This window comes from Natrix helvetica (genome assembly GCF_964273705.1).
Source record: "Natrix helvetica genome assembly, chromosome: 3".
Taxonomy (NCBI): Eukaryota; Metazoa; Chordata; class Lepidosauria; order Squamata; family Natricidae; genus Natrix; species Natrix helvetica.
Genome location: NC_138549.1, coordinates 142889043 through 142915899, shown reverse-complemented (window position 1 = coordinate 142915899; position 26857 = coordinate 142889043). Strand labels below are relative to the sequence as shown.

Below are 26857 nucleotides of genomic sequence, written 5' to 3'. Positions count from 1 at the left end.
TGCTGTGTAAGAAGATCATAATAAACCGGGGGAACTGGGGCATAGCCATTCTGAATGGGCATGAAAAAAACATACTTGTTTCTTTGTAATGGAAAGGAAATCTACTACTAAAATACTCCATCATAAATAGAAATAGAATCATGAAACATTTCAAAGAATAAAATTTAAGCCCTGTATATCACAGAGTATTAAGAGCACTAATTTATGTTCTGCTTGTGGCTTTTGATTTAATTGGGTTTCAAAAAAGATAAAGTTTTCATTGATGTATCTAGTCAGATGGCTATATTCCATCACAAGCAACTTATCTCAAATGCCAGGAAGCAGCAATGGATTATGTTTACTGCCCTCAAATACTGTTTGTGAGCTTCCTAAATTTTGCAGCTTGGAATGGCTAGATCAGATGGTTATCTAATCTAACAGCCCTATTATGTTCTTCTGGTGTTTTTATGCTCTTTTAATTTACTCAGACATTTAGGCTCATTGTCTTTCTATTGGATGGAGTGAACCAATTTTCTTAAGCTATAAATCCCTTGGCTCCTGCTCCTAATACAGCTGCTGCCCATGTTACTGTGTTTACTATGTTTTGCATTGTTTCTAAAAACTGTAAGCCATTCAGAGTTGCTGATATGAGATAGGCAGTCATATGAATGGATGGAAGGAAGGCAAGAGGGGAAAAAAAAGAAAGGACAAAATAAAATATATTCCTCAGCTGTTGCCTTTTTAAAAAAAAACCTTTGCTATGTTTCAATATACTTATTCCATCTCCATATTTTTGCCAATAGCCACATAGTCATATCTCTGTATTGGTCCCATCTTATTTACACAGAAATATTAGGGTCTGGTGATGGAAAATCGATAACATTGGAGCAAGATGGCCTAAAGACTGTGTGCCAAGCAATACCTGCAGATGCTCTTTTTCTACTTATCTCTCTCTCTCATCTCTCTATCTTTATACATTATTATGCACATTGTATAGGAGCCATGGTGGTGCAATGGTTAGGATGTCGTATTGCAGGCTAACTTACTGTTCACTGAGAGGAGTTCAATTCTGAGAGTGATGTTGTGAGTTCAGGTAACAAGGAAATATTGCGTATCACAATATTTTTCAAGGAGAAAATATTCTGGGGGGAAAACAGTGTCAGGGGAAGAACAATAGGAAGTCCTTTCTGTAGTGAGAGAGATTTTGACTTAACCTAAAAAAAAAAACCTCAATTGATGATTCTTTAATTAAATGTAGAACTTTCTGAACTCTTTCTAATTGACATTTCAAAAATGCACAATTACAGTTTAATACTATGATATAACATTGTTGCATGATTTACAGTCTGCTCCTACAGGTACCCATAACCTTGTATTAGTAAAACAGCTAGATTAATTTCTTACAGCAACCTTAGCAATTACACAGAGGTGTTCTGTTTCAGTGGGAAATTTTGTAATTGCCCATGAACTCTATAAGTCAGAGATGCCAAAACAGAAGATATTCAATGAGAAGCATTTTTCAAGTGCATTCGTTGTGACAATATATCTAAACAAACAAATGAACAAATCAACCTTAGGGAGGCCAAGGCAGATTCATGTGTATCTATTGTTCCTCTGTATCAGAAACAGTCATTATGTTATAGAATTGGATGAAGGGATGTAAAATTTTGGGAACATTTTGACCTCCCATGACAACCTAAAAGTATGGCCTTTTTTTTTTTGACATTAAAAAAAAGAGAGTACAATTTGCAGGAACGGATTTCTGGTGTTTGGAAACTTCAATTTGTCACCTGGTGATATTGAATCCAGAGCAATTCTTGAATTCATGGCCTCCATAGCAACCCTGGCCTGCCTCAAGTCATCCCTTGGCTATTATATACCAGTGGCAGCATGTGGCTACATCTGCTTTTAGTCTTGGGGCACTCGTGACATAATCTAATATTGGAAAATGTTGACATCAGTCTGTTGCCATGGACACAGAGGTGGGTTCCTACCAGTTCAGACCAGTTCGGCCGAGTAGATAGTAACTCGGCCTGCCATGCCCCAAACCAGTTCTATTGACGGCAGCGCCATCTTGATTTTCAGTTCTGCGCATGCGCAGAACAATCTTCATTGCAAAAATGTATTTTTTTTCTTTTCTAATTTTGTGCGCATCTGCAGACCTTTTTAAGGTGCAAATTTTTTTGCGTGCCAAACCGGCAGTAATTTCGGCAGCAACCCACCCCCTGCATGGACAGTGGCACCAGATCATTGTCTGATTGCCTTCTGGCGTGATGGTGCCACTTTCCCACATAGGGAGAAAGCCCTACTCAACTGTCCTATTCGAAGCAGGTGCTTGCCTTCTGGAATGAGTTGTCCCAAGATTCATATGGTTCCCGCCCTTATGATACTCCTTAAAGGCTTAGCTCTTTGCCCAGCTCTTGGGTGCAGAGTAAATGGGACACCCCACCCTCATTTATTGCATTTTAGGTTTGTTTTGTTATTGGATTGCCATTATGTGATAATATTGTAGGGTTTTGTGCACGGTTTGGGTTAATGCTGTGTTTATTTTATATACTTCTGTGACCCCTCCGGGGTTGGTTGGAGTAAGTATGCAGTATGCATATTGAATAAAGCACACAGAATCTTATTTGGTAGACAGGGATGGAAAAATTAACTTTTCCCCCCTCCTGGAGTCTATAGCGATAAGCAGGAGAAGAAAGGATTATTTGTTTCCCACTACCTGTTAAGATTACCATATTCATATATTATTCAGTAGTAGACATTACTTTCAGCAAAACAGCCTATTTGTAGCTCAGGGTTGAAAAAAGGAACAAAAAAACCCCAAAGCAGCTCCCCACTACAATCAATACCCAATGAGCATAGATTAATTCCAAGATTAATATCAGACCAAAAGTCCAGAAACAAACAATATCCTGATCAAGGAATGACCTAACAAGCCAACAGTAAACAGCCCAACCCAAGACTCTGTAAGACCACCCCCACCAACACGGCTAGGGCAAGCAACTACAGTAGAATATAAACTGAGAGCAAACTCCACTTCTTACTAACACTGCCTGTGGAGATTCTGAGTCATCCAGGTCATAGTTGTCTCAAAAGTTCTTTTTTCTTCAAAAGACAACTGGACTGGTTTTTGTTTTTTTGTTTTTGATTTTGATTTTAGGAAGAAGAAGGAAATGTTTCACTTCTCTTCCAAGACACTGATAATGTTACCAAGTTTGGGTAATGAAATGTCTGTAAGTAAATAACCAAACTCAGAGAGCACAAAGCTATTATTTCCATTTTTAAAATGATCATGCCGAATCTAACTATTGCTTTTCTGTGGAATGCTTTTCTATTTGCTGCATGTACCACCTCTCAGTTGCTGCCCTCTAATTTGTTGTGAGTGTATATGAAAGTAGGATCCATAGGCTAATGATGCCTGTGTGATATATTCTGATGAATAGTGATAATAGAAGAACCAGATGTGAGTTTTGAAAGAAAAAATATGCAATTTACTGAATATATGGGGTCTAGAGAGGAAGAAGGAATATTCTGTTATATGGTATGCATGGATCAAGTTGTAAGAATATTGAACAAATATTTGGCCTTTTGGAGGCTGAAGAGTGAAGGAGAATGGTAATTGTTTGGTGAGCATTTGCTTAGCAACAGGACTATGTTTCAAATATATAATTGGAGTATTAATTTATTCATAAGTACAAACATTCAAGGAAGCAAAACTTGAGAATGTAAGTGCAGGATACAAAGAGCTTTGAATGTGGAGCAAATCATGTTTGGGTAGTAGAAAGGGTAGATTTGGGCAGCAATGAGGTAGAAAAAAGGAAAACACTGAAAGAAATTAAAATACAACCACCACAGAAATAGAAAATAGGAGTTTTATATGGAACAGCATAAAAATAGATTGATTGCTCAACAGAATAAGTGGAAAGTGGATGTATGGAAAGAGGCTAGGAAAACTGCTTGCACCGGATTGAAAGAATTATGCACAGAGGTGTGCAGAGTTGCACTCACGGAAAGTATGAAATCTGATTTTTGTAGAACACTGAAATAAAAAAGGTTCTGGATAATGCATGTAAGAAAGCGACTGTTCCAGAAGTGAAAAAGAGAGAAAGGAATTGTGCAATGCTTATACAGATAAAAAGATTGCTGCAAAGAATGTAACCAAAGATAGCAAGGAACTGTTAAAAGAGACAAAGGAAATGCAAATATATATATATGGGAGGGGGAAATACAGCATTTTTGAAGTGGATGAAGTAGGTTAAACAAGAGAACTAAACTATTCTCCGAAAGAAAAAAGTGAGAAGTGGTATATATGGATATTTGCAAGGATGATATGCAGGGATAGAAAACCACAGAAAGGCATTGTGAATAGGATTGGTAGGAACGAGACTTACCAATAGTCTAGTTCCATGTGTCAGCATTCCAAATATCATCCAGAATTAAATCAGAATCCAAGACAAAGCTTTCCTCAAAGTTCCAGTTTAATAAGAGAGACATGTTGGTATATCTGTGGAAACCCGAATCTGAAAACTTCCTCAGGTTTCCACCCAGTTGAAAGTTCATGATCTTTCCCCCACACCCACAAGTCATCACATGGTCCAATCTTCCATTGTCACGCTGGCATCTCCACCCATCCACTTCCGGTCAGGTGCAGAGATGCAGAGACAAAGAATGACCTTGGAAAGAAATATTTTATTTTGACAACAACTCATTCTACTACTTACTATTCCCCCTACCAATTACCCCACTAATGAAACAGCATAGTAAAATAATAGAGAGTGTGGCAGGCCAAAGATCCTAAAAGGAATATGACTGCAGGCATGACACTGTGATGGCGAACCTATGGCATGCGTGCCAGAGGTGGCACGCGAGGCCTCTCTGTGGACACGCATGCCACTGCCTGCTGCTCTTCTGGTTTCCAGTGCGCACATGCACAGCTGGTCTTCACGGGTGCCGGAGCACTGGAAAATGGCCTGAAAATGGCCCTCAAAACAGCCAAAAAACAAGCCGTTGTTAGGGCTGTTTTGGGCCTGAAAATGACCCCAAAACCAGCCAGAAAAACAGTCTGAAATGACTCTGAAAACAGCCAGAAAAACAGCCAAAAACAGGCATGCCCGTGCCAGCCAGTTAGTCTTTGGGTTTTTGGTGCTGCAGCGCATGCACATGCACACACGTTCTGGTTTGGGCACTTGGTACTGAAAAGGTTCACCATCACTGGTTTAGTTTCTTGCCTTTTCTTATATCATGTATTTCATGTCCTTGTTTTGGTATTTCCTATTCCTTGTCTTCATTGTACATGCCACTGTTTGTGCAGAAAAATGTATGTAGGATGGCTTTGTATGTAAGTACTTACAGTATATCATGCTTAACTGTTATCAGCATTCAGCTTCCCTTATTTCCAGAAGACAATCCTGTGCTGTACTGAATTAAAGGCATTGCTAGCTTCAATGCAATGAAACACGCATTCATGAACTCTACGGTGCCAGAGATTATAACCCTAATCCTTTTGCACACTGATGAGATTAACACTATAACAATTGCATTGCCGGTACTGTATATATTTCAAATATGTAGTATCTTTATTCAAAAGAATTTGGTTCTTGGTAACAGAGAATGGGTAATTGCAGAGAAAATTCAATGTTTGGCATTGACTTTCTATTGTTAAAATTTGGATGCTAGAAGCTTGCCTCTTTTTTCCATCTTGGAAAGAAAACTGTAGGTATTTCCACAAAGGGATGTCATAAAAAGTCACGAAGGGGGACACAACTATATAATTGGAGGTGTCATCTTGGGGGCGGGGGGTTAACACACATCTGCAGATCTCTCTGCAAAACTATGCCACCATAGAATTGTTGATTTTTAAAATGGAGTAAGAAGGTTTTCCTGATTTCTTTGTGGTCAATGAATTTACGTAGAAGTGAAATTGCATTTCTATTGTCCGATTCAAGGATTTTTTCCCAGTTGGTAGAAAAATATAGCTGTTAGTACAGGTCAACTTTTATTATGATATATTTGAAACCAACTCTTCTTTGTTTAAAGTTATTTAGAATTTGAACTCAGTAAAACATTTGTGTAAAATCAGACTGAGCTTGCATAGGTGGCTATATAGTGTAGAAATATGACAAAATCTCTTCCATCCCAGCCCCTGCCCAATCCATGTCAAAGAAAGTGATTGGTGATATTTTCTACCAGTTGCTGATATTTAGTCTGATAGAAGGGAAACAAAGCCAGGAAAATCCATCTTAATGTGGATAAATAGAGATAGCACAATTTCTTGTTATTATATCTTAGCACGATAGGCTCACAATATGAGTATTCCTTCCAATGAATTGTTTGTTTATTTTCTAGGATTTATACGCCATTCCAATTGAAACTGATTCTGAATGCCTTATACTCCACATTACAGTACTGTAATCAGATTAAAATACAATAATAATCAAAAACATTGCAATGACCAAGACAAAAAAAATTCTTATCATGAACTGAATAATCTAGTGCTACTTTTTCAGCAGTGATTCAAAAATTCCCATCATCTTGAAAAGCTGAACTGCAGGTTCTTAACCACTGTGTGGGACACAAGCAAGAATTGGCTACCTTGATCTCTCTGTATATGCTATTCTGAAGGAAGGGTCTGCCCCAGAAATGGTTTATCCATGGGCTACCTGGCAGCAGGTTTCCCAAGAGTTCAGGGCCCATGACAAGCTTTTCTTGCTAGATCTAACTAGACAGGCAGGTTCTACTTGGAGAAGATGGTCTTGGAAATGCCCAGGTCCTAAGGCATGAAAACTTATAAAGTATTAGAGTCACAGGGGCAAGCCAGGCTGAATCTGGTACTAATCAAGTTGCTGCAATCTGGATCAACTGTAAATTACAAATGTTATCAAGGTCTGACTTGTGTAAAATGAATTGCAGTGATCCATGGATTACAAGAGATGACAAAAGCATTGTATGTTCAGCATTTCTTTCACTATCAACTACTTTTAATGACTGTATAGAGTAATAATATGCTATCATTTTGATTTTTAAAAAATTCTATTTACTTGTCTTCATTTTCATTTTCATTTTAATGACTTTGAGCACAAATGAAAACTGTTACATATTACGTGAACTGTAATAAAACTATGAGACCTTTGATGTACATCTGGGATTGTGAGCCAACAAATAGTGCTCCATTTCCTTTCATGGATATATCAGATTCAGAATTATCCACTCCCTTGAAAGGAAGTCTTCTAAGTGGTCTTGTTAGGGATATTTAATCTGGAGATATTTAGGTGCCAAACTGATCAAAGGAACAGAAAAGACTGATGAAACGATATGAGTGTTTTCAGTTCTGTTGGCTAAGCACTAATGGGCAACTTCAAGATCTTACCTCTAAACTAGACTCGGATTAGACAGTCCTTAATCTACAGAGCAGGTTTAAATAGGGGGATGTCTTCTTTAAAAAGGACACATGTTCTCCTGGCTTTATATGTACTGTTCACATTGATGGAATTGGTTTACTCTGCACATGCTATTGTATCTTGAATATGGATGGATTTTGATTCACAGACATGCACACAGTGATATGAATATACAGAAGAAGGATTACCCATAAAGCTTGTTTTGAAAACATGTTTTTCTTTTCAGATTTTTCGAAGAGCTGACAAGAACGGTAAGTGAATGAGTACGTGACTGTTTTTTTAAGCAATGCCACTTTGCTTGAAAAAGCCTTTTGAATAGAAGAGAATATACATAGCTCAGGTTAGAATAGCAAAGTATTTGTTCTCTCTGAGCTTGGTTATTTGCTTGCAAAAGTTTTATGACCCAACAAGTGCTATGCGCGTTGGGTTTGCCCCCTATTTATATAAGTAACTCGTACTGCCAGTATTGGTGGGGAGGGGAGGTGTTGGTGAGGATAAGTAATGAAATGTCAGCAAGCAAACAACTAAGCTCAGAGACCCCCAGGGACTCCATGATGCAGCCTTTCCTATTTCAAAGACTAGCAATGGGCAATCAAGTCATCGAATAGAATGCGGGGATCTCTAAAATATCCTTTTAAAAACAGAATAGGAAAATAATCCACAGTTCTATTTCAACTCTCCTCTAAGAAACTCAAGCTGACAGATACAATTCTCCCTCACACCCCAATTTTCTCTCATCACAAGATTAGGCTGAGAGACAGTAACTGGCTGAAAATGATCCAGAAAATGCAACACAGGTAGCGCTTGATTTACGATCACAATTGGGAATGCAACTTTCATCCCTAAGCAATGAAGTCATTAAATGACTCATGACCAATTTTGTGAACTTTTTGCCATGGTTGTCATGTGGTCATTAAGGAAATCAGGCTTTCCCCATTGATTTGTGGGAAGGCCCCTGGGAAGGTCGCAAATGATGATCGCATGACTTTGGGATGGTACAATACCAAGCACCTGAATTTTGATCTTTTGACCATATAGGTTAGTGTGAGAACCAGCCATGTCAATTTTTTTCCAGTGCTGTCATAACTTTGAACAGTCATTAAACAAATGGTCGTAAGACTAGCTGTAGTTTTATGGGGATCTGAATATTCCTTTTTTTCAGATCCCAGAATTATATCTTGCACTAACCCTTACAGCTTCCCAAGTTTTCTCTCCAGTGTTAAAGGCTAGAAGCTTTGTCATATATGAAAACTAAGTTTCACTAAATTTGTTAATAATAAACAAACTCCAGCCTATGGGATGATATAGCATACCTATAGCCTTAGCAGCCTACTTTGTAACCCATGGTGGACTTTTAATTCCTAGATTTTTTTTCATGCATTTCTCTACCGCTTATCACAATGGCACTTGCTCATATCATATCCCTTATTCATAAGAATATGATGTCTTGCCTGTCAATCATTCTTTCTGCTTCAGTCAATCCACTCATTACATTTATCTTCTGCTGGCATTAGGTTTCTTCTCTAGTCTTTAGACTCCCTATATTTCCATCCCTCTCACTCCCGAGAAATTGCTCAGAACTTTATGACTTATATGTTGTTTTATGTAAAGATGATTTTGATGAAATACATTTCACAATTCTTGCTTGCTTCATTTTAAATTTACACGTACGGTACATTTTGTCTGCATTTGTTGTAAGCAATGCATCAACATTTTCAGAAATGTAAACATCGAAAGAGAACCTCAACTATGCTCAAGTTCATGGAGTACTCCAAAAGCACAAACCAAATGAATTTTTCTCCCGATTCAAGACTCTTGCCAGAGTAGTGCTTCAGAGTAGCAATCTAATTGATTTTGCTCTTCCTTTTAGCCCTGAATCACCAAATGTGCTACTGCCATTGTTGGTATGAATCAGGGGTGTCAAACTCGCAGCGTCACAGGAGTGTCATGTAACATATCATGACTTTTTCCCCCTTCGCTAAACCGGGCATGGGCATGTGACACATTCGGCCCCCAGGGCACGAGTTTGACAGCTGTGGTATGAATGATTTCTACACTCATACATTATGATGTAGAATCACTGACATTTCCAAATGGATCTTTGTTGCTATTTATTATTTATTTAGTGTATGGCATATCATACATGGACTAGCAATATATATTTACATTTCAACTAGATCAGTAGAACACACACAGACACACACGTATATAAATGTTTAAAAGATTTATGTTCAAATACCAATGTCTTGGTGTGCCATCTAATAGCTGAAGTGCAGCATTGCTTATACATGTAGTCCTCGACTCAGAGCATTTAATTTAGTGACCATTCAGAGTTACAACATCACTGAAGTAAATTATGATCTTTTTCGCACTTACGACTGTTGCAGTATCCCCATGGTCATGTGATCAAAATTTGGATGCTGAACAACTGGCTCATATTTATGACCATCACAGGATCTCGGGGTCATTTGATCTCCTTTTGTGACTTTCTGACTAGCAAAGTCAGTGGAGAAACCAGATTCCCCTAACAATTGGGTTATTAAATTAACAACTGCAGTGACTCACTTAACAACAGTGACAAGAATGGTTGTAGAATGGGGCAAAACTCACTTAACAAATGTCTCACTTAGCAAGAGAAATTTTGGGCTCAATTATGGTCATAACTTAGAACTGAGGAGAAACTTCCTGACAGTTAGAACAATTAATCAGTGGAACAGCTTGCCTCCAGAAGTTGTGAATGCCCCAACACTGGAAGTCTTTAAGAAGATGTTGGATAGCCATCTGTCTGAAACGGTATAGGGTTTCCTGCCTAGGCAGGGGGTTGGACTAGAAGACCTCCAAGGTCCCTTCCAACTCTGCTATTGTATTATTGTATTGTATTATGTATAAGTTGAGGACTACCTGTATTAAAAGAAATCAGACACTAGACTGATATACTGTATGTCCTCAGCTTATAGCTGGTCACGATGTGATCTGCAGTTTGACTTGGGACCCTTCTGTCACCCTGAAGGGAAGATACTATGTCCCAATCATTGTTGCTGAACAGAGTCTTATCAATTCTTACCTTACCCGGGGTTTCATAATGTTTTCCTGATATAGAATATGTTGTATTAAATCATATAAAGCATACTAGGTAGAAAGGTCATCCTGTTGTCCTTTCAGAAAAATGTAATTATTCCACATCTTTATTTAAACGTAGATGACGGGAAGCTGTCATTTGAAGAGTTTAAGAACTGTTGTGCTGATGGCATCCTCAACTCCGAGGAATTGTGGAAACTCTTCAATGATATTGACAGGCATCATTCAGGGTAAGTAATGGGATGGATAATCTAGAAGCTTTAAAAAATGGCATGTGTACTTAACCAATCTCCTTCTTGGAAACAGCCATAGCTTTATAGCAGATCACAGATTTTTTCATGCAAAAAATGCTTGCCTTAATCATTTGCATTCCCAGAAGGATTGCAAAGATACCTATTTGAAATTCTAAAAAGCAGCTGCCATTTACGAAAAAGAAAGAGGATGTAAATTTTGTGGATAGAATTTTTCCCTGGTTTGCTTTTAGTTGCTAGAAGAATTCTTAAGCAAACAATGTATGTAATTAGAAGAAATGCAAGTATTTTATGATGAACTGAATGGTTTTGCATCTCATGCTTCACACAATGTTTTCATTGTATTTTAGTTGGCATGGTTTTATTTCATCTTGCCCTTTTAAAATTCCAAAATACAGTATATATTCATCAAAATATGCTTTTAGTTTGGACTCAGGTTTTATGCTCAATGACCTTCTCTTTCCATCAGATTTATAATGGTACAATTTAATAATTCAATAAACCTGCAATATATTTTGTCTAAAGAATTTATATGGCTGCTTTATGTGAAAACAGAAGCACTACTGATTTTGAGGAAGGTGGACCTGGAAATTAATGTTGTTTTAAGAATAGTCCAAGCTGATCATAAGTAAAATAGTATGTTAACTCCACAGAAGTATGCCTGAATTCCATGAATCAAAATCAGATTTGCTATTTTTGTCCAAGGGCACATTAAAATAATATGTAAATTATCTATGGGATATGCAAGCAATGTAATTCTACCTATCACAGTTATAGCATAACAAATGATTTAATCAACCTCAGTATGTCCCATATCGCATATGAGGATTTTAAGATAAAATGGATAGCCTGTAATATCTACGGAGTTCAGAGCAGAAGTAAGACCTGAATTAAGAACTGTCTAATTCACCGTAGCCTAGCCACTAGGCTTTCAAGCAATATATATTTCCTTTATTGTAGACAATAATTGAGAAAATTAAAGGCATTTCTCTGGCAGATCAAGAGATTGAAGGCAAATTAACCCATTCTTAGAGTTGGTTTTTTAGATTTGTGTTTCGATCCTTCTCAGTGGTGATTGTTTTCTTACGCCTTGTTTCTCCATCTACGTAGTCTCTTTATTCTTTTCTGGAAAAAATTTCTGGTTTTTTTATTTCAATTTGATTTTGGCAAAGTATTCCTATTTTTATCTTTTAAAATTTTATGTACACACACCCAGAAGATCTTTTTGACATATATCAGAAAAGGAAACAGGAAAGCTAATATCAGTCAGCATAAAGTCAACAATACTCAGCCACATATATCGAAGGCCTGCATTAAGCAACACCTTATGTTTGCAAAGCCGAATGGAAAATAATATGGGCTTCTGTTTGTTGATTATTATATACAACAACTATCCATGCAGTTATTTATCTGGGTAGCCTGGGTGCAATTAAACCGCTGCAAATGACTATGTATGCTTAATAGATAGGAGGGGGAAAAGAAACAAAGTCTCATCTCCCATCCCAAACTCTATAGATATATTATAGTTTAGCTTTAATTTGGTATTAGAATTCTCAATAGGAATGGATTTCCAGAGGAAAAATTGCACCACTCAGGTGACCCTAAGGACAGAGATTAAGCTCCAAATGCTTCAAGGACCCTCTAAAAAGATGCAAATTGCCACCTGTTTGCAAGGAATATAAATCCTCCCATTTCCCACTATGCAGTCAGAGCTGAAGAAGCTTCTTGTATGAGAAGCAAAATGTCTTCAAAAGAAAAAACAAGAAAGTCCAGTTGCCTCCTGAAAAAGCATAATCAATAAAGAAAGAAAAGGGAAGTAGGATGCCCAAGGCAGCAAAACAGTAGCGACATTTAGAGGGGAAAAAACACATTTTCAATATGAAATGTATATTTACATAATTAATAAACAATCAAGTTCTCAACAAGGGCATTGCCTTGTCTTGTATGCTTCTCTTTTTTCCTTTCTTTTCTTGCTGTTTGTTTGGTATGGTTCATTTATGATTGGATATATTACCACCATCATCATTTCAAAAGAAAAGCAGTTGCTGTACCAAACTTACATCTCATACTAGTGTAGCAGTTCACAGCCAGATTATACATTAGTTTAATGATATGGCAATCTTCCCATTTGTTAGTATTGAAACAAAGTGAAAAACCATGCCTTCTTGCTCTTTTTTGCATGGGTGAGAGAGATGCTGGCTCCACTCCCACTCCTTCTCATGGCCTGTTATAAAATTGTTGGGAATGATGGGCCTTTAATCCAACAAATCTGGAGAGCACAGGTTGGTTTAGGGCAATGTTTCTCAACCTTGGCCACTTTATGATATGTGGACTTCAACTCCCAGAATTCCCCAGCTAGCCATACCCTTTGGGGAATTTTGTGAGTTGAGAAAAGGTTGAAAAAAAACTGGTTTAGGACAACCTTAAATATTCTATTGCATTTTATTCCATTATTTTTTTTTACAAAAACTCTCAAGCAGCAACTGCACGCTTTTGTTGTCTCTGATCCGATCAGTTGTACATTTTTTAAAAGCTTTCAAATCCTTCTGTCTGCAAAGAAAAAAGAAAGAGACATGTATAATTACCAAAATCAGAGATGTCACAGATTCAAAGATCTGAAAAATTACCGCCTGACTAGAATACAAAAGACTGTTTTCAATATCTAAAGAATTTCCCCCCTTCCCCTCACATTTTATTTATTCATTGGATTTTTAAAGTGCACAACTCAAAATATGCTTTTTTATCACTTTTCAAACAGCTTCTCCAAAACATCCTGCAGAGTTAATATAAAGCTGGCCTTTAGAGTAGATAAAGATATATAGTTTTACCTGAAACTTATATATCTCCATATAGGTTTCAGGTAAATTCTCAGATTCAGGATGTATTCAGCCATCTTCTTGATATCAACCTTACTGGCTGCTATACTGTAATAACAAGCAGTTTTGTCTCTTGGGTATCTGTTGTTGTGGAAAGCCCATCCACAGAACTGACTCATTTAACTTTGGGATCTATACATTGCAAACATTATTTGAAACCAGTTGGTTAGTTGTTACTGCCTTGAGAGGAAACATTGCTAATATTTCTGAAGAGAGCAATTGTTTTGATGAACAATCATATATGACCTTCACTAATGCCTGTAAACACAGTGGCTTGCAATTTAAGCCTAGAATGCTTTTGACTTAGGGAACAGAAGGGGTGGTTTTTTTTTTGAGTTGCCTTTATTCAATTCACATCAGAAAATTTATTTATCCTTTCTCACTGAATCATACTAAAATTCAGCTGGGAAGTAAGAATCAGTAAACACTGCCCATTCCAAGTCAATATCAAATAAGGAAAACCATATTTGATCAGGCCAATATAGTCCTGTAACTGCATGGCCAGCCAGATGCTCATCTGTAGGAAACCAGGACACTAGAATTCTCTTTCATATATTCATATTCCCAGCAACATGACTTTCATCCCAGAGTACATATTAAGCCATTATGACCAGTAGCCATTGAAAGTCCAATACAGTTTTCTCTATATTGGCTGGCAGCAGCATTCCTGTGTTTGAGAACGTAATTTCAAATTGTAACATTAAGGCTGGAATTCTCTTTCTAAGTTCTAGTGACTTTTCTCTTTATTAAGTGGCAGGGCTAATAGATCCTGGCTGCAAAAATCCAGATGATCACAATGATCCCAAGAATTAGAGCAGTTCAGTTCTGGTAGCCTATCAAGGAGTCAATTCTAGAAAACATAGCAACCCTCTTCTTCAATTAAATATATGTTCAACAGCTAATTTTATAGTTCTAACATAGTGTAATTTCCATGATTGGTTGATCCATGTATCAACTGCAGGCAGATGTTTGTAAATGTGGAGGAACAGTTTTGTTTTCCAAAATGAAAAAATAAATATATTTGTTGATGTTTGACTAAGAATATGAGAAAACATGCATTCTTGGTTTCTCACTTAAAGGAATGCCTATTTTAAGATGGTATTGACCATCTGCAGTATATTTAAACAAGTGGCCTAAAAACAATTTATAGTGATATTTGATGCATTATTGTTTGCTTCCCTTGTTGTTATTTTTAAAGAAAATGAAACATTAGGGCAGCGGTTCTCAACCTGTGAGTCGCGACCCCTTTTGGGGTCGAACAATCTTTTCACAGGGGTTGCCGAGGAGCCTCCCGCAGAGAGGCTGGCGAGAAGCTGGCCCAAAGGGAAGGGGCGGCTCGGGTTCCCCACATGGCAGAAGGAAAAGGGTGTGTGTGTGGGTGGGGGGAAAGCAGGAGCCGGAATGGAGGCAAGGAGGGGGAGAAGAGAGACGCTGGGAAAGCAGCTCGCTCTGAGTGATGGAGGTTGATGGGCAGAGCTATGGAAGCCAGGAGGTACCATTTCTGAGGCGTAAAACAAGGCGGGGAAAATAAAATAAAGGAATGTGGGATGCGCAAATGGGTAACAGTCTTAATAGGCTTTGGCCCCTCACTTGCGGCTCCCTGCTGACCCAATCGCGCAATCTGCTCTCCTCCCCGAGAAGGCAAGAGCCTCTCGCCTGCTTTTGCGATTCCGCATCCTTCCCAGGCAACTCAGGGTCGGGAAGAGCTCCAGCCCTTTTCTCACGCTCATCTCTTGCGCGCATGTGTGCAAGCAAAATATCAAGGTGGAGGGGACAACGACTCTCCTCCCGCTGTCGCCATTGCGCAATGAGGTGAGTAACTGGGTACGCAGTGCAGGAGACACTGGTGGGTTTCAAAAATTTTTGGAACCTACTCTGTGGGTGTGGCCTCTTTTGTGGGAGTGGTTTTCTGGCCATGTGACCTGGTGGGAGTGGCTTGCCAGCCATGTGACTGGGTCAGAGTGGCTTGCCGACCATGTGACTGGGTGGGAGTGGTTTGCCGATCATGTGACTGGGTGGGAGTGGCCAAGAGGATGTCACTGAATTCTTTGCCCCAATGGATGAACTACAATAAGATTAAAATAAGTACAAAAACAATAAAAGAGCTACTTACAGAAGGAAGATGACTGTTCTTGCCAGTCTTCAGTATCACAGACTCCAATGAATGGGCTGCACAAAGAAGAGACACAGAAATGAACTCTTTCATTGCATGTACTGCATTGGGATGAAACCAGCACACAAAAGAATAGAAAAGGAAAATTACTCTCCTTTTTTGCGTCTTCTGCACCACCACCTCACCACCTTGCTCCAACAACCTGCACAAAGGAGAGACACAGAAAGCAAGACTTTAATTACTTGCACTTCACTATCTCAAGGATGAACACAGCACAGACCACACCACACCCAGCAATAAAGGCAGTTATTTACAGAGGAGGGATCACTGGCTTGCCGGTCTTCTGCACACCACCTTATCGATTTACTTTACTCAAAAAACCTGCACAAAGGACAGACACAGAAAGCAAGACTTTAATTGCTTGCACTACTATATTAAGGATGAAACAAGCACACAAAGCAATAAAACAGCTACTTACATAAGAAAGATGAATGTCCTAGCAGTTATACTCTGTTGCCTCTTCATCCTGTTAAATAATACTAACTGCAGAAGAACTAAAACAATATTGGACTCAATTGTGGTTGTAAGCTGAGGACTACACTACAGGTAACAGAAGGGACCTCTGTTTTCACCCAACAATGTACAGTCTTTTCAGGAAGGATGTCCCCCAACAAACAGGAAAGATATATTCTTTCATCCAAGAAGATAGTTCAAGAATGAATGTCATATTTCCAGAGCAATACAGATTTCCTTTTTCTGAAATTTAGTTCTCAGTTCCAAAAAGCAGGAATATATGAATTAGGTTCAGTACTTACAATACAATACAATAGTAGAGTTGGAAGGGACCTTGGAGGTCTTCTAGTCCAACCCCCTGCCTAGGCAGGAAACCCTATACCGTTTCAGACAAATAGCTATCCAACATCTTCTTAAAGACTTCCAGTGTTGGGGCATTCACAACTTCTGGAGGCAAGCTGTTCCACTGATTAATTGTTCTCACTGTCAGGAAATTTCTCCTCAGTTCTAAGTTGCTTCTCTCCTTGATTAGTTAGATTAGATTACTTAGGTCAGTCCAAGTAGCTATTCAGAAGTTAGTGGTTAGAAGCAATGGTAAAGCAAGATATGGAATTAAAACCAGAAATATTTTGTTGGCTATTTGAAAGGGAGTATAATATATATTTAATTTTGCACATGTTAGCAGTTGCTGGAATTGTGTTTGCACAACAGTGGAAAAACAGAGATATGAAAATGAATAAATATTACAATGTGCAGGAATAAATAAATTGACAATTAAAATCAAGAAGGCTTTGAATACTTTTTCACGTGGGATTTGTTTTAGCAATTGCTAACTAATGGAAACAAATTAGAAATCCAAAAGTATGAAAGAAAACACCAATTATGTAAGGAAAGGTCCCTAAAATGTATAAGGAAATATTACTAGATCATTATTAATGCATAGATAACTGTGGGACACTACACACCCACACCCACACCCACACAAACTATGACAGTGCCAGGAAAACACCAAAAAATAAGAGCTGGAAGGAGAGAATGGGAGAGAGGGAAAATAGAAGGAAACAAATTAGAGGGAGAAGGAGGAGAGGGAGAAAGAAATGAAAGAGAGCTGAAGGGAGAGAATGAGAGAGAGGGAAGAGAGAGGGAAACAAATCAGGGGGAAAGAAAGGAAGAGAAAAGAAAGAAAGAAACTTTCTCAGACTTATGACGAAAGCAATGGCAAGCTAGATCTCTTGCCAAGAAAACTGCAGTTTGCCAGAAGGCACAAATTGGAAGCAAGTCTGATTTTTAAAAAAGAAAATAACAGAGATGACAAAAAATTGCATCTGAAAATAAGATTATTTATAATTTTGAATAACGCATTATATTGTCAAACTCAAAAGAAATCAAAATATATATCCTATTGCTGTTAGTACAATCTTGCCAGCTTCTATCAACTTAGAGTTCACTATAAAAAGATTACAGAGAAGCAATTTCCTATAATTAATAGCTTTTTGGATTTGCTATCGTATTCAATGAGAAAGAAAGAAAAAGAAAGAGGGAAAGGGGAGGAAGGAAAGAAAGAAAGAAAGAAAGAAAGGAAGAAGAGAAAGGGAGAGTAAAAATAGAGAAAAACAGAAATGAGAGGGAGAGGGAGAGAAGAGAGAGAGACCTTATTCCCACAGAAAACACTGAGCCATGAAACCTTGGTAGGCATGTTGGGGGGGGGTGTCATGTGACTGGGTGGGAGTGATGTTGAGGTGGCCACACCCACCCAGGTTTTGTGGCTCCCAGTGTTACATAGTAGCAACGAAAATAATTTTATGGTTGGGGGTCACCACAACATGAGGAACTGTATTAAAGGGTCGCAGCAGTGGAAGGTTGAGAACCACTGCATTAGGAGGAGGTTATATCATATGTGGTTTTATACACTATTCATGTTTAAGGGAGCAACATTTAGATACTAAAGTGTGTGAAATGTGGAAAAAAATAAAAGGTATTTCAATGCTTTAAAATCTGCTGAATTAGTGAATTACAGACACTATTTTAGTCTTTTAGAATGTTGGTAATATGAAAGCTCTCTAAGTTTGAGAACTCTCTAAGTTTGCCATTTGAAAACTTTTGCTTTGTTATTTCAGAAATGAACAGTGCATGTCATGTCTGAATTCAATCTGAATTAAGGATTCAAGCGCTCTTGTGCTGTACAAGCGCCTATCAACCCCAGCCAGCAATACAAGGGAGGTTGCTGTCAGGGGATTTCAAACCACCTATACTCTGATAACAAACAGGCAGGCTTTGGCAAGTCAGTTTACCAAATATTCACTCTCTATTTCAATCATGCAATAATTAGCAGGAAAGTCATTAGAAGGAATGGCTTCTTTCCTGGGTGTCAGATGTAAATTATCATATTTTTCAGAGTATAAGATGCACCTTTTTCCCTCCAAAAAGAGGGTGAAAATCTGGGTGCAACTTATACTACAAATGTAGCTGCCTGTGTTGTCTGGAGAAAGGGCAGGTGAAGCGGGCACCGTGCAGGAGGTGTAACACAAGGTGGCTCACCGCTTGGACTCCCGCTTCTCCAGACAACCCAGTCGGAGGTGGTCAACTTCTGCTCCTGGCCTGGGAGACGGAACTGGCCAGGATAAATGCATGCCCCATTTTTGCAATCGGGGATGAAAAAATAGCGTTTCAGGCAGTGGGTGATCCCTGCAGTCTGGGACCGCCCACCGCCTGAAACACTCTTTTTCCTCCCCAATTGCGAAAATGGAGTGTGCATTCCTCATGGCCAAATCTGTCTCCGGGGCCAGGAGCAGAAGCCGACTGCCCTCTGACTGGGTTGCCTGAGAAGGGGGAGGCCTTACACCTCTCATATAGCGCCCGCTTCACTTGCCCCTTCTCGAACAGTTCCAGGTGGCCAAGATCACTGCGCTGCCACCCGAAAACTCTGTTACTGCAATCTCTGCTGCCTGGAACTGCCCGAGAAAGGGCAGGTAAAGTGGGCATTGCAGAGATTGCGGTAACAGCATTTTGGGGTAACATAACATTGATAACATAGTTTCCTACCATTTTAAATTGGGAAAGCTATAAATTCTATAACAAATTCCAAAATAAGATTAACTTAACACAATTCAGGGCTTTTTAAAATATATATCTGAACCTTAGATTGTGTCGTCTGCCACTCACTGCCCCCTCCTCCCACAACACATACAGCATTGTGCAAAGACATCATTTGTGTTTAATAGCGAGATAATTTATAAAGTTACACTCAGAAATAATTTTGCAGTTATTGCATCTTTCTCTTTCTGATGGCTTTTGAATGTATATGTGATAAGAAGAAAGATTTTTTTAAAAAACTCAATATTATTATAGGTCAAAGATAACACATCTGTGCCCTCCTCCCTTTAACAAACCCATCTAGAAGCACCTTAGAATATCCTGACCTCAGAAAAGTAAAAAAAAATGATGAAAAGGAATGACAGAGGAACTTGAGAGAAGCTGAATGATGGGGCAAAAATATACCTGCCTGTCATAATACAGATCTAAATTTAGGTGGCATACCAGCACCTAGGAGCAATGTACTTTTTCTGGTGAATAGAAAAAAAAATAGAGATCTCTAAAAATTCAGCATCTATTTAACAGCTCATAGGGATGTGCTTTTCAAAACAGTCTATCTTCCATGCATACCTGAGAGATGGATTTTTCTGTCAATGGTGTCAACTCCAATATAATGTGCTTTATCTTCTGGAACATCCCATCCCACTGAGCAGTAGCATAGCTTCCCCTTAATGATTCCTTAATCTTGGCTTGATGAAACTTCTACAAAAGTGATTAAATTAACCTCAATCTCTAGCAATAAGTACTGATCATCTGAAAAACAAATAAAGGCATATGCTGACTCCAGGTTAGAGTTGTTGTAGCCAGTCTGAGAGTTAAAGAGCATTCACTTATATATTAGTGTAATAAGATTGTTCCCAGTCTTGGTGCTGACAGGCTGCTGATGTTCCTGGAAAAACAAGCTACTGTGACTGAGTGACTTTTTACTATTGTTTACCTATGGAGAACTGAATGAAGGAGAATTTTCATTCTTTCATTCATGTCTCTCACGGTTGGTCACTTTACTGTCTAGAATTGGGAGCTGCTGTCTCACCTTGGATATTAATATTGGATATTATGTGCATGAATATATGAGCATATGCATACAATTCCTGAGCATTCAAACCTATTGGTTCAAGAGCCTCTTAATTCTCCAGGTGACTGAAAGACAGTGAGGAAATTCTATTTTTTTTTACTACCGGTTCTGTGGGCGTGGCTTGGTGGGCATGGCAGGGGAAGGATACTGCAAAATCTCCATTCCCACCCCACTCTGGGGCCAGACAGAGGTGGTATTTGCCGGCTCTCCGAACTACTCAAAATTTCTGTTACCGGTTCTCCAGAACCTGTCAGAACCTGCTGAATTTCATCCCTGCCGAAAGACTCAAGGCAGCTTTACCTAGTGATTAGGAACTGAATTCTAACTGAAAAGGTATAAGAGGTGGAAGTAGAGTTTAGAAAGTGTGTTTTTTATGCTGGACAAGGGCATACAGACCAAATTTTTGCTCTGTTGCTAGACACTGAACATGTACACGTTTCCTGTATAATATTTGATATGGATAATGCATATTATGAAACAAATAGGCTTGCATTATGGAATATTTTGTATAAATATAGTCTTGAAGTTTAATTGCTAAATGTGATAGCTGTTTATGATGATGTAAAGCATCCATTCAAAATAAGTGAAAAGCATAGCTGAGCATTCAACCCCAAGCGTACTATAAGCTATGGATATAAAATGTCTATTTGATTAATTAAAGTATTTGTGCATACTCACTCACAACCACCTTGCTTAGAACTGGAAATTCTGGTTTCAGTTGTGGTCATAAGTCAAGGACTATCCATATATGAAGGGAGAATGAATCAGGGACATGCGGTCAGGGGAGGCAGGGGAGGCAGAGCCTCACCTCTCTTCATGAAATAATAGTATATAATATTATATACTATATATATATAATATTATAATATTATATACGTCCGGCTGCGTCCGGGAGCTGCGGAGGCAGAAATGTTGTCGGCGCTCCCGGATGACGAAGCCCCGAAAGCGACTGTCGCGCAAAAGCAACAGTAGCACGTGAAATCCAGCAGAGGCAGGAAGGTTCTCGTCGTTCCCCAGTCACTTTTGTGGCTTCGTCATCCGGGAGTGCAGACAACATTTCTGCCTCCGCAGCTCCCGGGATGGCTGGACGGATGTAGCCACAGCGATGCCGAGGCGGTCCGGGTGAACGAAAGAGCGAGCGAGGCAGCCTGATCCAATATGCAGTCGCGAGGAACGCGCAAAGTCCAGCAGAGGCAGGAAGGTTCTCGTCTTTCCCCAGTCGCTTTCAAGGACTGCAGAGCGCAAGCCGGCGGAGCACGCTCAGGAAGGTGGGGAATGGGATCACGTGTGCTGGAGGCTGAGGCAGCCTGAGCCTCCAGCACACGTGGTCCCATTCCCCGCCTTCCTGATGACATCACCAGCCTCACCAGCCATAAACCTCACCGCACGTCACTGGAATGAATAGGCTGAGAGGAAGTGTAAGACTGAGGAAGTCAGGGCTGAATGGAATTGATGAAATCCTGAAAAAGAGATTTGAGACTTTAGGGATGATTGTCTCATTTCATGGCTTCCATTTCTTTGCTTATTTGTTTTTCATTCCTTTCCTGTATTCTACATCACATAGCTTACCCTGAAAAAGGATAGGGTATATATACCTATGTCTCATTTATCATATTAAGAAAATGATTTTAACTCAAAAAGATTTGGCACAGAAAGCATACTATACTCTACCATTGGTAAATGGTGTACATTTGATGGGTCCCAAGCATTGGCTCTTCTCTGCCATGAAGCCTACCTGAGGAAACATTCTGTGACCCTCTGTAGGAAATGGCCAGGCTGAGCCTGACGATGGGGCCAAACACATCATCTGTCATGAGTTCCTTTGCACCCAAAGAGATCTAGGTCCAGCCCACCTTGAATTCCTTCTACTCTTATCTCCTGCTGATTTTCCTTGATTGCTAGTAGTTGAAATTCTTGTAGAGAGCTCAAGCTTATAATAAATCTTTATACTTTTTGAATTGTCTGGATCACCTGATTTTCATGGCACTTGTCACCCTCTCCCTCCAAAAGTTAGTTCCATCTCTGTTAATCAGATTAGGAAGTCCCTCAAGATCTGGTTATATCACCAGGCCTGGGAGTCCCAGGGAACCGATGATATTTTAAGGTGCCTCCTCTAAAGTGGTTGCTATGTTTACTCTCTCAATTTGTAGTGTTTATACGGTAGTCTAATTTTTTAAATAATATAGTATAGTCTTTATTGATTGTACAAAATAAATACAACAAAATTGGTTATTAATATTGTAATTTTTAATAATAATTACCCATATTTTATTGTTATACTGTTGTTTTATTTGATTGTTGTACACCAGCCAGAGTCACATCTGATAAAATAGGTGACCATATAAATTTGACAAATACATAAATAAATAAAAGCAGAATCTCCAAGTAGAATACATTCTAATTTAGTATGATGTTTGTAATATGAATGAAAAATAAGAAAAATAGCATGCTGGTTTCATTTTCGGTAGGAGATTGGCTTTCAAGAAATGCCAACTGCTGATTTGTTTTGAGACATAGCAAGAACTTTGGCTAAACAATGGGACACAAAGAGTAAATTGTGACATTGAGATTATTATGGAAAGGCTGAGTCTCATACTTTCCAGTGTGTCTCCAATCCTTTGGGGAAAAGGCTGACATCTGGGAAGATAAATATTTTAGACTGCCTATTCATAATATTTCCTTCCATTCACGCCCCCGCAGAGACATACACCTTCCATCTTTGCTTTAATCCCACAGTGATGATTGCTGACTGAATATTCTGAGTAAATAGATTTTATCAAATAGAAAAATATGCCACTTTATATTCTGAATCTGCCCCCAGAATATATTTCCGATTTGTTATTAAAGTGTGTCCTAGAAAGCATGCCCTTGAGCACCTTAAAAATCTGAATTCTTTAGTAGTTATTGCATCAGAGCCGAAGAGATATACTCTTTAGTTCTACTCAATAGTGAAACATACCAGGGCCACCAATGTTTGTGTGCATCATTTCCTATTATTATTGTTGTTGTTGTCCTTGTTAATTGTTGCACAGTCAGCCAGATGTTCAGACTGATTTGGCATTTTTGTCTACCTATCGAGCCCATACCAAGGACCTGGGATAATCAAACCTGGATGTTTGACGGTGATACAGATATCGTCGCAGAATGGAAGCTGTTCCAAGTAAAGCTGCCTTCTGCAATTGACTGATGGCAAATTTGTCAATGCCTATGGTTTTCAAGGGTGCTTCAGTTGTTTTGAGATTGCACCCAAGGCACCTATTACTATTGGTACTAGCATTTCTTGCCTTTGCTATAGTCATTCTATTTTTATTTGTAGGTCTTCGTATTTTGTTAGCTTCTCCAGTTCTTTCTCTTCTATTCTGCTGTCTCCAGGCACTGCCACATCTACTATCCATTATTATTATTATTATTGTTGTTGTTGTTGATGATGATGTTATTGAATCTAATTTTTGCACTGATGAAATTTCAATGGTTTTGAGCTGCCCCCATAACTGAAACAATGAAAATACAATAATAACTAGTTTTAAATAATAATGCATGATAAGAACACCTGACAAGAAGAAAGCAAAGGGATTTCACTTCTCCTTGTCAAAAGACTGGGTGAAGAACCAGGCTTTCAAAGGCCATTCTAAACAGCAGAATGGGGAACATCCAATCAACATGTGAAACATCATTTGAGAGGTGAGAGGCTGCTACAGGGATGGCATGCTTCCAGGGTTCTAATACATAACAGAATGTACCAAGTTTGCAGGATCGAATTACTCAGATGCTATAGAAAAAAGGATATTCCTCAAATAACCCAGCCATAAGGAAGGAAGGAAACTTTCTGATATTGTTTCTAGCCTAATCTTTATTGCCCTCCTTACAGAAACTGCCTCTCTGGTTAACCCTTATGACATTGTAACAGCTAAGGCGAAGCGCCCATCAACGTGAGTGATGTTGAGTTGACCACACCCACATGGTCACATGACCACTGAGCCATGCCTACCCAGCTGGTCATTAGGACAGAGAACCGGTTGTTAAATTATTTGAATCCCACCACTGATCTAAACCTTGAATTACACTCAGAAACTGGCAACTAGTGCAGCAGAGGTGTTACATGAACATTCTGTCTGAAAGGCCCCTCCATCTAGGAGAGGGAGCAACAGATGTACCAGATGAAGTTGTTCATTTTTGTTCAGTTTTGAGCCATTCAGTTTTCTTAGGATTGAGCTGGAGATGATTCCTTCCCATCCAAAGCCACACAGGCTCCAGGCAATGGTCTAACTTGACCAGCCCGCTGTAGAAATATATACAATAATACAATAGTAGAGTTGGAAGGGACCTTGGAGGTCTTCTAGTCCAACCCCCTGCCTAGGCAGGAAACCCTATACCGTTTCAGACAAATGGCTATCCAACATCTTCTTAAAGACTTCCAGTGTTGGGGCATTCACAACTTCTGGAGGCAAGCTGTTCCACTGATTAATTGTTCTAACTGTCAGGAAGTTTCTCCTCAGTTCTAAGTTGCTTCTCTCCTTGATTAGTTTCCACCCATTGCTTCTTGTTCTACCCTCAGGTGACTTGGAGAATATTTTGACTCCCTCTTCTTTGTGGCAACCCCTGAGATATTGGAACACTGCTATATAACAGAGTATCATCAAACCAGCAGATAACTTCATCCAATGATTTATTGTATAAGTTGAAAATTTGGGAGACAGAGTAGAATGATGTAGCACCCAGAGAGGAAGGGCCTAGGGAGCTACCTACCCCTCAACCAACATCAACGGAAAACCAGCTCTATAGAAAGGAAGATAAGCATCATAAAATGGTGCCCCCAATCCATGCACATACAAGGGCAATATGAGCAAAGGTCCCATCCATCTACCCATTCCTGGCAGTGACTAACCCCCCAACTGAACTGCCCATTAGATCCTCAGGAAATATCCCAAGCTCTCACTGAAAGCCCACTGAGTCATCATTAATATGCACCACATTTTCTCACCTGACTTAATTTTTAAATGTTTTTAATTAAAAATAAATATATAGGAAGATGGCATCCTGCAGAGGAAACTATCAGCTTCTAGCATCATTTTTATTGATAAGAATCTCTAGGGCTCACTTGTGTTTTATATGCATTCGTTTTAAGCAATATTTTCTTTTAGAAATGTGTCCACTTGACCAGTAATTAGATCTCTGTCTTTTGGGCAATTTGTTGGAAAATATATGTTTTGTAGTTATCCACAGACACCATGGTAATTCATGAACAAGATGGTTCTATACCGTGGTCACAACTTTCTGAGATTATTTACAGTATACATTCTCATTATCCTATGCTGAGTGAGAAGGTAAATGGCAGGGAGAAACAATTATACCTTCTTTGGTTCCATAGAGGAAGCATGGGAGATAAATGAAATCAATACAACAAAGAATCCATGTGTTACTAATTCAATGCACAAATCACAAAATACACTAATTGAATTTCTTAATCTTTTTTCTGATTATCTCTCTGTAGCAGCAAAAATAAATACAACTATTGGAACATGTAATGAAAGTATTGTACATTTTCTTTGGAAAATGTTCCAAATTACCTTTAAACACTAAAATGTATTTCTTCAAACCTCAGCTCAAAAGACCATTTAACTTCATGGGAAGTTGTGCCCATTCCCTTGTGCCTGACCTGCCAGTTTTCCTATAAAAAACCAAGTTGGGGGGCGGGGACCTACACAACACAAGGTCCTTTGTTGTGGACTGATGTGGGTGTTACTTTTGCTTACCTCCTGTCCCTGTTCTGGAATCCTTCCAGGGCACCTGATGGTATAGGGCAGATGGCAGGGGGTAAATATAATCCTACTGCTAATCCTACAAATCAGAAGATCCATGATTCACATCTTACCCCAGTTCACAGTGATCTTATCCAGTCAATGTTGTTCAGTCTTACAGCCTTTCATTGGAATTGCAAGAATAAAAAGCAAAGAATAACATTTTCTTGAAGAATTTTCTTCAAGGCACCTGAGGGTAGAAAAAGCAGCAATGGGTGGAAACTAATCAAGGAGAGAAGCAACATAGAACTGAGGAGAAATTTCCTGACAGTTAGAACAATTAATCAGTGGAACAGCTTGCCTCCAGAAGTTGTGAATGCCCCAACACTGGAAGTCTTTAAGAAGATGTTGGATAGCTATTTGTCTGAAACGGTATAGGATTTCCTGCCTAGGCAGGGGGTTGGACTAGAAGACCTTCAAGGTCCCTTCCAACTCTGCTATTGTATTATTATAATTTTGAACAGTATTTTGTATGAATGCTAAAATTATCATAAGCATCATAATGATAACTAGTACTATTATCCCACTGTGTACTGCCATGACTTCGAGAGGTTAAAATAAGCACAATTTGATGTTGGCAAAACAACTTGAAAATGACTAGTGCCGTTACATTCTTTTTGTATTTGCTCTCAGAGTTGTCCACTGAAAATTTGGCTGAGGAGAATTAATATACCATAAAGC

General features: G+C 38.9%; 1 protein-coding gene across 1 annotated transcript in view; it reads left to right on the top strand.

Annotated features, from left to right (window-relative positions):
- The window catches only part of NECAB3 (N-terminal EF-hand calcium binding protein 3), a 108456-nt gene that overhangs the window by 30422 nt on the left and 51177 nt on the right, over positions 1–26857 (top strand). The window contains exons 2-3 of the mRNA XM_081949452.1: positions 7606–7630; positions 10579–10687. Coding sequence (XP_081805578.1) covers positions 7606–7630; positions 10579–10687 — 134 coding nt within the window. The remainder of the gene's footprint in view (positions 1–7605; positions 7631–10578; positions 10688–26857) is intronic.